We start from the raw sequence: 11,810 nt of genomic DNA, 5'->3' as shown, positions 1-11,810 counted from the left end.
CCATTATGCTACCCATTCCAGCTAGAACAGTGAAAGGACTTTATAGAAAGAATCTGCACAGAACATTGAACAAAAAAATGCATGACTGTTGTTTCATATCAGAGACTAATCTGGATCACATAGTCATATACAGCAATCTTAAAAAAATCTTCTTGCGTTCCCGATATTTTACAAAATTTTTAAGAGTAAAGTAAACATTAAAACAGAAAGCACAGAGGGGTGCCATATAAGCACACAAGTAACATACTGTATCAAGAGCATTGACATTTTACCGCAGGAAACTTCATCTCAACTTGCCAAAAATTGAAAAAAAAAAGGGAAGCATAACAGAAAGGATGCATGTACCCCACTCAGAATGGTTATCGGCCAAATGCACACCACTAATAAATCAGTTACCACATCCTAAAAAATTGAAGGTGAACAAAAAGGCCATGACACTGCCTATCCCTGCATATACAAATCAAAATCTTAAGATTAATATCTTTTTGCGATGGAACATTCTGAATATATTTTCCTTTCTCTCCTAAATCTAAAAAAATTGCCATCAAAACAATACCTAATCAAGAGCATACCATAATCTCTTCTTCCAAATCAAACCATTACAAGCACTACAATTGTACTTCCTATAACTAAATTTTACAAATTTACACAACCTTGTGCCTTCGCATTATGGCATATACCCTATATCAAACATTACATTCAACAGATTTAATTAATAAACGCAAAACCCACAAGAGGTAAGACTAGTGGTTTTGCCACAAAGCTACAGTCAATAAGGGAGTAAATCTGATTGCTTTTAAGGCAGTCTCTCACTTTTGACAGTGAAGCCACTGGGTTTCACCGCGCATGGATTATCAGAACCGAGAACAAGGCCTAGAAAGCGGAGATATATGACTCTAGAGTTGAAACTTGCTATTTCCAGAAAGCTGCAACAAGGAAGCAAAGAGAACCCAAAGACATCATGCATTCGTATAATAATGTGTGACAAGTTTCGAACTCACCGATACACCCACTTGCGGAGAGAAATGGGTAGGAGGAAAATATCTCAACAAAGCAAGAAAGTGGAGAGAAGGGTGACTAGGCTACGTTTGGGTACTGAGAATATCTTAAAAGTGTTGAGAATATTTATGAATAGTTATAAGTAAAGATTAAAATGGGTTTGTAGGTCCCATTGAAAATATTTTGAGTCGTTTGGATGTATGAAGTATGTTGAGTTGTTAACTTTTGGATAGGTAATTGAAAAAGATGTAGGTCCCATAAATATTATAGTGATTTTATTTTTAGTAATAAATATTATAGTGATTTTATTTTTAATAATAAATATTATAGGAATTTTATTATAGTGATTTTATAATAGTAATAAATATTATAGTGATTTTAATAGTGATAAACATTTTAATGATTTTATTTTTAATTTATATATAATAGTGATAAATATTATAATAATTTTATTTTTATATATAATAGTGATAAATATTATAGTGAATTTTTTTATATATATTAGTGATAGATATTATAGTGAATTTTTTTTTATTTCCTCATTTTCTCTCTCTCCTCTTGCCCGATTCATCCCATGCCTGAAATGGGTTTTGAGCTCAGCCCGGCGCCGCCGTGCGCCGTCCCTTCTCACCGCCGCCGCCACCGACGACTCCCCCTCACACAGGCGACTCCCCTAGCCACCATCGATCTCCCTCACGCGCAACGTTACGTCTCCTGCGATAACCCAATCGAAATGGGTCCCATTTCTATCTCCCTCTCCGTCGCACACACGCAAACTACCCTCTCCCCTCAACTTCTCCGTCGACCACCTATAACTATTTTTGAGGAAGAATGTGTGCGAAAGGGTGCGAAGAGAAAGGGAGAGAGAGAAGGGTGCGAAGAGAGAGAGAGGGAGGGAGGGAGGGAGAATGGTGCGTGCGAAGAGAAAGGAAGGGAGAGCAAAGGGTGCGAAGAGAGAGGGAGGGAGAGAGAAGTCTCTGGGCCGTACGAGAATAGTATGCGAAGAGCATTTGGATGTAAAATACTTCTCATCCGTATAAAAGAACTATCAAGAGTATCTCAGAGTAGTTGGACACCCAAATGTAGCTTAAGAGATAGAAACGCTCCAAGAAACAAAGAAAAAAAGTTTCTTCACTCAAATAGAGAGACAATGGCGATTCGAGAGAGAAAATGGAAAGAAAGGAAGGTAGAGAAAGTGAGAGAAAATAAGTTTCATATCAGAGAATGTACCTGCAGAAAATGGAACCAAACGCGACTCGAGAAGAGAGAGAGGGTGAGAAAGCGAGAGAAAGTGAGATACGGATCGGAACCAAAAAATTACGCGGGCCTACCAGAGGACAATTAATTATTTTAATTGAATAAAATATTCCTTTTAACTCCAAACAGTAAAACGCCTAATATGACTTTTGCAATACATTTACGTATTTCAAACTTCCACTTTTTTGTTTTAGCTAGTTTGACGCACGACTTTTAACCTAATTTTGCAATTCACTTGCATTTGGCTATATTAATGTCAAAAAGAGTAGTGTTTTTAACTTTTTATGCAGCCCAGGTTTACTGGACGTCCTCTTAGTCTAAATTGTATTCTGTTTAAAATATTTTTTAAACATATTTAAAAATGTTAAAAAAATTGTAAAAAATCAATACATTAATAATATTTTTTTAATCATTAAATAAAAAAATATTAAAAAAATTAAATATATGAACAATGAAATTAAATAAATAAATCCAGGGCATACAATATCATTTTTCTTTTAAAAAACAAAATGGCCCCCCAAAGTAAATGCGAGAGCGGCTCCCTGTCCCGCACGAACCAAATTCAGCAAAGAGAATAGTGGTTGAAACCCAGAACCCACCATGAAGATTCCGTCCGCTACCGAGCTGCCTGAACCCACCAGCTGTGAGACCTCTTTCCCACGCCTCAACCGTAGCAGCTACGTGAGAAGCCCTCGTCCCCTAACATTTCAAACCAAATCAAGCGGTGGAGACTAAATTTTGAAACCCTAGCCAGCAACCTCTCATTCCGTCCAAGGAGCAATTCCTCGTTCCCACCGGCTGGTTAGTTCCGACGTTGCTGTTTATGTGTTGTCTGTTTCATTCTGCTTTTTATTTCAAGCTTCCTGAGTCTGCTTGGGAAATATTTGGTGGTAGGCTTTCATGGTTGATGCTAGTTTTTGGGTTCTTGTGTTGGACCAAAGAGACTTCTGTTTGAATTTTTGTGGGTTATGAACTTTGGAGATGATGATGATATGTGCAGCAGAAAGATTTGGGTTTCTCGCAGTGTCTGTAATTTTTTGTTTAGGCATTAAATTATACGCTGATATTATTTAAATTTGTAGTGCTATATGTACTTCGAATTTTACGTACAACATTAAATTTGGAAATTGAGGTAGAGTTATATGGAGTCAAAGTTAATTGGTTTAAATAAAAAGCGTTTACAGTATCAATTTATACCTTCTGTGAAAATAGCATCAATTTGAATTGATATGTGTGTAAAAACATGAGGATATTTTTTTTTATTGGCACTGGGTACTAATCCCGGCGGTGCACAGCCCCTGATCAAGGAGTTTTCCACAAGTGCACATCGGGTAATTCAATGAGAAGATCCCCGTCCGATAGCCCATAGAAATTGTTTGCACCCAAGAGGATCTGAACGTTAGACCTGAGGGGAGCATACCTCAAACCCAAAGTCTTTCCCACTTGAGCCAACCCCTAGGGGTTACATGAGGATATTCTTAAGAGCAAAACTAAACATTTCAGTGGTGAATGAGAGTACCTTTATCATTTAATACATATTTCCATTATAGTTTGTGTGATAATTTTACTAAATCATATAAGTGGGGAAATAATATAACCAATCCAAAAAAGGCTAGTTTCTGAGAGGCTAGTTGAAAGTATAAAGTATTATTTTCATTCAATATTAGACCCAACAGCTCAATGCAGCTATTATTATAAACAGAAAAGGCTAGTTTCTGAGAGGCATGAGAATGTTCTTTAATTATTCAAAGAACTGTGTCACAAGCAGCTTGAAAGAATAAATGGGGTTCTTAGAATCAAGAATATAGGTTTAACTTATGCGTTTCCTAAGCTTGAATCAGAAATTACTTCAAAGACTACAACCAATACATAAATTATTTCAATGTGGTTGAGTCGATAACATGACTTGTTATTATGGCTTTCTTGCGCTATTCTTATTGTTTTTTGGGTCCTCTGATATGTATCCAATGAAATTTTCCTTCTTTTGTGGAAATTTGCTACTTTAAATAGTTATATAAATTCAATAATGCAAATCTGGTTGTGACATCAATTTAATATATGCGACTTATGCATAATTACTAAATTTATTGAAAATCCCTATTCCCATTTACTTCGAATTGTTAAAATTTCCAATTTTTTTTAATGGTTGGATCTTCCTAGAAAACTCCAAGGCTGCGCTTGCTATGGATTCCGACATAGAGCTCTCTGATAACAAGCATGATGAGGTAAGCGTTGATAATGGGCAAGATAACAATGAAACTATTGAAGAACCTAAGATTGGAATGTCATTTTCAACTGAAGAAGAAGTTCGGTCTTACTACATGAAGTATGCTAAGCATAAGGGATTTGGGGTGCGTAGAAGAAATTCCAGACAGGGAGATGATGGGAAGGTTAGATGGTTTACCTTGGTATGTGCGCGACAAGGCACACCAAAGAGTCAGGCTACCAGTTTTCTCAGGCCAAGACAAACAGAGAGGATAGGGTGTAAGGCTAGGATTAATGCGATTTTAAATGATGAAGATGGATATACCTTGTCTAGTGTAATATTGGAACACACACATGTTTGTAGTCCGGAAAAGGCAAGACATTTCAGATGTTTTAAGAAGGTAGATGCTCGTGTGGCTAAGGGCCTTGAAATAAATAATGCGGCAGGAATACGTATGGGAAAGAACTTCAAATCTCCAGTTGTTGAAGCTGGGGGGTACGAGAATGTGCCATTTGGAGAAAAGGAGTGTCGAAACTATATTGACAATGCACAACTTCGTCTTGGGGTTGGAGGTGCTGAAGCTCTTCGTAATTACTTCAGAGAAATGCATAAAAAAAATTCAGAATTTTACTATGAGATGGACGTGGATGATGATATGAGGTTAAGGAATGTGTTTTGGGCTGATGCCCGAAGTAGAGCTGTGTATCAATCATTCGGGGATGTAATTACGTTTGACACAACATACTTGACAAATGCATATGAGATGCCTTTTGTATCGTTTGTAGGTGTAAATCATCATGGTCAGTCAATCCTATTAGGGTGTGGATTAATATCTAGTGAGGACACACAAACTTTTGAGTGGTTTTTTGAGTCATGGTTGAAGTGTATGAACGACCAAGCACCAAATGCAATTATTACAGATCAAAACAAGGCAATGCAATCTGCAATTGCGAGGGTGTTTCCAAATTCTAGACATCGCTTCTGCTTGTCGCACATTATGAAAAAATTTCCTGAGAAATTAGGATCACATTCTCAATATGAGGAGATCAAGAGCACTCTACAAAAATGCGTATATGACTCTTCAAGTGAGCAAGAGTTCGAAGAACGTTGGTTCAATTTGCTTGATACCTATCATCTTCATGAAAATGCATGGCTGGGATCGTTACATAGTGATAGGCGTTTTTGGGTGCCGATGTACCTTAAAGAGACATTTTGGGCTGGAATGTCAATTTCACAACGGAGTGAAAGCATAAATGCATTCTTCGATAACTACGTTAACTCAAAGACCACATTGAAACAATTTTTAGATCAGTACAATTCAGCCCTTAGAAGGAAGGTAGAGAATGAAGCTGTTGCCGACTTTAATTCATTTAACACTGAGATTCCGTGCATCAGTCACTATCCTCATGAGAAGCAATTTCAAAAAGCATACACAATTGCAAAATTCAAAGAAGTACAAGATGAATTTAGAGGATTTTTATATTTATCTACCTCACTACTGGGATGCGAGGGTGCAAAATATACGTACGCAGTTGCCGACGAGATTAAAGTGAGTGATGAATATATAAACATGCAAACTTCATTGTCGCGCTAGATGAAGATCCACTTGAAGTTAAATGCAGTTGCAAGTTGTTTGAGTTTAGGGGCATATTATGCAGACACGCTCTTCGTGTCCTGGCTTTGTTAGGTAAGAGTAAACTACCATCAAAATACATCTTGGATCGGTGGAGGAAAGATATAAAGAGGAAATACACCTTTATCAAAAGTAGTTATGAGGCAAACTGCAACTCTGAGAGACAAAGGTATGATAGGATCCTAAATTGCTTTTATGAACTGGCCTCGAATGCATCAAAGACCGAGAAAAGTTGTGTGAAATTGATCGGTCAACTAGAGCAGTTGAAAATAGAGTACCTTGAAGACAATTCAAGGTGTGGTAGCAATACAGATAAGCCAGCTACATCCATGGATGGCATGACAACAAGTACAAGTAAAGCTTTTAGTCCCTTGGTAGTTCAAAGTAAAAGAAGGCCACCATCTAATAAGAGAAAAATGCATCCCGCTGAGAAGGATCATAGGAAATCAACTACAAAGAGATTGCGTTGCTGTGAAACTGAGGTTGTTCATTGTGTTGTTTTTTAATTACTAAATCAGTTCTTTTGGAGAATATGTCTAATTTACGTATCTTGCATTTTTTCGTTCCATGTACTGCAGAGTAGTCAATTATCAAGAGAAGATAGAGCAAATGAATACCATGAGAGTGGCCCACAACATGAGGCTCCTCAAACCCAAGTACACTTAAAAAATCCATTAGTGCTTGTTAATTGCTGTTTTTTTTTTTATATATATATGCATAAAATACATGCGAAATGATGAAACCGTTGTTCGGATTAAATGGGTACAGGATCAACAAAGTCAAGTTTGGACTCATGTGCCAAATTATTTTTGTACTTCTTCGACTGCTCCTCCATTACAGGTAATGTTGACATGATTATGGTAGAGAATATGCGTTTATCATCTTGTTGGTTCTTACTACGTTTTTGTATATGTATAAAATACGTGCAAAAAGCTAATAATTTAATTAAATGGTTACAGGATCAACAAAGTCAAGTTTGGACTCATGCTCCAGATTATTTTTGTACTCCTTTGGCTATTGCTCCATTGCAGGTAGTGTTGACCTGATATGGTGTTCAATATGGCTTTAATTTTTTGTTGGTTCTTACTATGTTTTGTTCATTTAGATGCAACCTTCTCGATTGCATCTCTCAGACCCGGATGGAGGCAGTCATGATAATCAGCTTAGAGACCTTAATGATGGTATGCATTGACACTAAGAATTGTTTTCAAATATTGACTTAAATGTACACTTTTTGTTTATATAACGATTCTAATAAAAATCATATGGGTTACAGATAGACTTGTATTTGCTTTTTTTCATGATCTTTTTCTATTTAGATTTCCTTTTCAAATTCCACATGGATACTTGTGAATAGGTAAATTTTTCCCCCTAAATACACAATCTGCCATTTTCTTGTTTCAGGAGGTCATTGATACATCTGGAGGGTAAGTTATCTCTTGCAAAAGGATGCACTTTGAATTTCAGAAATTTCCTTTGATTTTTTGTTTTGTTTCTCAACCTCCTTTTACTCAAATAAAGCCACCTGATTTTCGGAGGTGGTGCCCAGAAATTCGTGATGCCCTGGAAGAAGAAATTAAAGAAATTCATGCTTTATCAATTAAGAAAGCTTTGACCCCGGAGCAGTGGAACCAAAAGCGTCATTCTGAAAAATCTCATCCTACTTCTTAGAACATGGGTTGAGGACTTTGTACGATAAGTGAACATGGGTTGAAAATAATTGTGACAAAAGTGTGTGCTATTGCTGATAAGCATGGAATGACTTTGGAATATGTCTTGAGTTTGTTGAGACTTGGGTCCAAGTTTATTTATGTTTGTTGCTCGGGTCCAGAATTTAGCGTCATTCTGAAGATAAGACATGGATCTTGGCATGAAAAAGTGTGTATTTTCTGAAAATAAGCCATTGTGTATGTTTGTTCTCAAAATTTGATTTCATTGATACCATCGTGATAACGTCGATTATCACTACTAAAAAGAAAGAGGGAGATCCGGTGTGGAGAGAGGATTTATACACTCTAATGAACTTGTGACACATCACCGTTTCAAAAAGAATAGAACTGGCCTATGTTGTTCTTAACTAAGGCAAGTCACACTAAAAATTACAAAATCATAATTAATGGCAATACTCTCGCATAATATCTGTTGTTCTTAGCTGAAAAAATAAAAAACGAGAAATTAAAATGACTAAATATGACGAAGATGAGGAGGGTGTGGACAGAAACTGGGGCGTCGATAAGAACGATTGGAGGCTGCAATGGCAAGAACCAGTGGACGACGATGGTAAGAACTAGTGGGCGGTGACAGCAAGAACCAGTTGGCGTCGAAGGCAGATAGATGTCGTGGTTTAGAAAGGCCTAGAGAAGTCGGATCTGAACATACTTGGGGTTGCCATATCAAATTTAAAGAATATATCATCTATGATGCGTGCAGTACAGAGATTATATGAGAGAGAGACGGGGGATTCTATGCGATTTGGGCTGGTTCTATTATTTCACTTTTTAGAATGGTGATGTAATATGTATCACAAGATCCTTTCTCCTCTTCACATTCCATCCTATTTGAAGTTATTCTAAAAAAAAATGCAGAACTTAATTGGCCGGTCGGTTTTGTCCTTTTTGGTGTCATGTACCATACTGTTTGGTTGATCTCCTCTTTATAGGTGGAATTTACAATTTTTTTTAACTTTTTATAAATATATTTAAACTCATTTTAACATGTAAATACACCTAAGTTCATCTTAAGTGGACTCTACAAAACTCACACCGCCATTTTAATTCATTGTTATTCAGGAAAAAAAAAAAAAAAAAAACTCAACTTATTTCAACTCAGCTCCATATGTAAATAGGACCTTAGTGTTCTTTCATGGATGATTAAAAACTGTTGCGGGTTGGATAGCTCTTGGACATGCATTTGGATTTAGAGCATTGACATTGATTTTATTAAATTATCTCTAAAATTTGATAAAAAGTACATAATTTTCATGAATCAAAAACCTCCATAGTCATAACTCCACATTGGATTTTTTTTTTCCCCGTTTTTGGGGCAAGATATAAGTAAGATATATAATAAATCAAATCCTAGGATAAAATAATAGACCAAATTCAAATATGACATTAGAGTGGTAATTAGTACTGATCCAGCCTTTTTTCTGCCTAAAACTAAGCTATAAACTACAAAATTATAAGCTATAAACTACTAATTCATTCTCATGCCGGCGCCGTAAATTGGAAATTGGATATTGGATATTGGATATTGGATATTGGAGCTTGTATAAACTAGATCCAATGACAAGCTCGAATATCCAAGGTTTCATAGACTGACAAATGAACCAAACACTCCTTAATCAAAGAGACTGAAGCACATTTCTTCATCAGATTCCTCTTTCTCCTCCACCCTTTCCAGCTCTTTCTTTGGCTCCGCAGCGGCGGCAGCAGCAGCAACAGCACCACCATCTGCAACGGTGGCTGCAACTGCAAAACCATGAGCAGAAGACATAACGGCCAACTTCTCCCGCCCAGTAGCAATAAGTTCTGTAATGTCTTTGCCCTTGACCAGTGACAGAAGAAGCTCTATCTTATCATCATCAGCTTCGGCTCCAACCGAGCCAAGGATGTTCTTGATATCTTCAGCGGAAGGGCTTGTGTTCCCTCCCAAAAGAGCCAGCAAATACGCAGCAATCACCTTCATGTTTTCTAGAGAAAACGGGGAAAAGAGCGAGAGATCAAACAAAAGCAATAGAGCGAGATCAGAGCATAGTAGTACTGGGCGTACACAAGTTATACGTGAAAAGATGGGATCTTGTAGCATTATATATAGGAGTCTCGTCCGTTTAACTACATATATAGTCACAGAACTGGAGACGTTTCGGAGTTGGACTAGGAGAACGCTAATAATCCCAAGTTGGAAAGAAGTCATTTTTGGGTAGGATTGACAAATCCCAAGTTGGAAAGAACTCAATGGCTACTGAGCGGGCCAGGGCTGACTACCACATTGGATTAACTATTGGTTTAGTGAAAATAATAATATAATATTTTTAATTTATTTTTTTCATATTTTATAATTACATTAACTCTATGTTAATTAATAATTTAATTTGATACTTAAATTATTGTTTCACAACTTAAATATATTATGGTTTAAAATTAAAAAATAATAATTTAAGTAAATAAAATAATAATTATAATGTGTGAACAGTTAGTCTTTAAATTTGAAGATAAACTTATATGTACTATAGCTCAAAGTTGAAGATTTTAGTATATGCTGAATAATCCAATGCAATGATTTTAAATACCAATTTATCAATTTTAAATATGGCACTCATTTGATGAGTCCGATACCAATGGTCTTAGGGACCTAAAATAGTAAAATGATGAACTCGTGATCGAGTTCAAGTGTCAGTCTCATAATCTGCACAATCACCCTTAAATGACAAACATGAAAGAGCATAAAGCAAGCTTGGTTCCAGCACGCCAGCCGTGGATTCCCCCTTAAGATCGTCACTTGCTTTTAGTCCAGAATCTCACTTTACTCGTCCTCATATTATTTATTTATTTATTAGAAAAAGGGGTCAAAGTCATTCCCAAATCCCAACAGACTAGTTCACAAGGACAATATTTCCTGCATTTTCATTTCTAGTTGTCCAACAAAAAGAATGTCGATGGAAGCTCACAAGGTAATCTTGGCACTGCAGGGGCTGGAGGAGTGCTTAGGGATGCAAATGGTGATCTGATCATGGCCTACTCAGTCTCACTTGGTACAGGTACGAACAACTTTGCAGAGCTTATGGGTTTGTTACATGGCCTTCGCTTTGTTAAAAGTATGGGAGTGGTGCATATTGATTTGGAGTTAGATTTCGTGTTGGTGGTCAAATGGCTGAAGGAGGAAGGTTGTGGAGTGTGGTACATAGAAGACCACCGGAATGAAATAATGGAGCAATTGAAAGGCTTATACGTACAAGTCATGCATATATATCGAAAAGGAAATGCCTTGACAAATTATTTAGAATGATTGGGAGCGGGAGGTTGAACTCAGCAATGGTTTTCTCATAATATTCCTTCCAACCTTAGAGGGCTAGTGTAATAAGTTAATAATACATAAACTAGACACTAATGAATTAGTATTTATTAATAATCAATACTCACAATTGTAAAAACTATAAATAAAAAAATTTATGGTTAAAACAAACATTAAAATTAAATTTAGGTTTTATAAAAACAGGGTTTAGTTTAGGGTTTAGGGAAAAACAAAAAGTCCAAAACAGGGTTTTGAGGGAAATTTTGGGTTTAGAAGCCCAAAACTGCAACAGCTCAGTCCAAGACGCCTAACCCAACCCACATTCAAGCAAAACGCCGTCATTTGTAAAGGAAAAAGGGCACTATTTTGACTAGGATTTGTAAGTTTCTAACCCAACCCACGTTCAAGCAAAATGCCGTCGTTTTTAATGAAACTTGTACAATTAATATATAAACCTTATATTCAATTATAATATTATAGCATTTTCATGTATATATTTTTTATATGGTCCCAACTTAGTATATGAAACTACCAAGTCCTAAGTACTAACTATTATTATTATTTTTCATACATTGGAGGAAGGGGATCTTGAAATCATTTAGAAAATAGAGCGGTATGCCATCAAGCCATCAAGTCCTTGACTATATAAATAACTTAAGTACTTAATTAACTAACTTATAATTAAGGACTATATTCAATATA

At 36.3% G+C, this 11,810-nt stretch overlaps 2 protein-coding genes across 2 annotated transcripts; one reads left to right on the top strand and one right to left on the bottom strand.

The window, feature by feature from the left end:
• The first annotated feature begins 4,439 nt into the window (after positions 1-4,439).
• Positions 4,440-7,990, top strand: LOC121262573 (protein FAR1-RELATED SEQUENCE 5-like). The gene is made up of 8 exons (XM_041165131.1): positions 4,440-5,915; positions 6,023-6,577; positions 6,674-6,751; positions 6,864-6,935; positions 7,055-7,126; positions 7,201-7,276; positions 7,453-7,522; positions 7,632-7,990. The coding sequence occupies exons 1-8, from the start codon at positions 4,440-4,442 to the stop codon at positions 7,708-7,710; spliced, it is 2,478 nt and encodes an 825-aa protein (XP_041021065.1). The 3' UTR covers positions 7,711-7,990.
• A 1,444-nt stretch (positions 7,991-9,434) lies between these two features.
• LOC121236222 (60S acidic ribosomal protein P2-like) lies at positions 9,435-9,911 on the bottom strand. The gene has a single exon (XM_041132764.1). The coding sequence runs from the start codon at positions 9,900-9,902 to the stop codon at positions 9,435-9,437; it is 468 nt and encodes a 155-aa protein (XP_040988698.1). The 5' UTR covers positions 9,903-9,911.
• Positions 9,912-11,810: the final 1,899 nt, after the last annotated feature.

The sequence above is a fragment of the Juglans microcarpa x Juglans regia genome, chromosome 1D (genome assembly GCF_004785595.1).
Source record: "Juglans microcarpa x Juglans regia isolate MS1-56 chromosome 1D, Jm3101_v1.0, whole genome shotgun sequence".
In the NCBI taxonomy this organism is placed as follows: Eukaryota; Viridiplantae; Streptophyta; class Magnoliopsida; order Fagales; family Juglandaceae; genus Juglans; species Juglans microcarpa x Juglans regia.
Note: the sequence above shows the minus strand (reverse complement) of the source record. Positions and strands in the feature narration are given on the sequence as shown.

Bases quoted from the DNA above. Each gene is read 5' to 3' on its own strand.
- LOC121262573 (XM_041165131.1), top strand. From the start codon at position 4,440: ATGGATTCCGACATAGAGCTCTCTGATAACAAGCATGATGAGGTAAGC. The intron at 5,916-6,022 runs GTACAAGATGAA...AGTGAGTGATGA, and splicing joins CAATTGCAAAATTCAAAGAA to ATATATAAACATGCAAACTT. The intron at 6,936-7,054 runs GTAATGTTGACA...AAATGGTTACAG, and splicing joins CGACTGCTCCTCCATTACAG to GATCAACAAAGTCAAGTTTG.
- LOC121236222 (XM_041132764.1), bottom strand. From the start codon at position 9,902: ATGCTACAAGATCCCATCTTTTCACGTATAACTTGTGTACGCCCAGTA.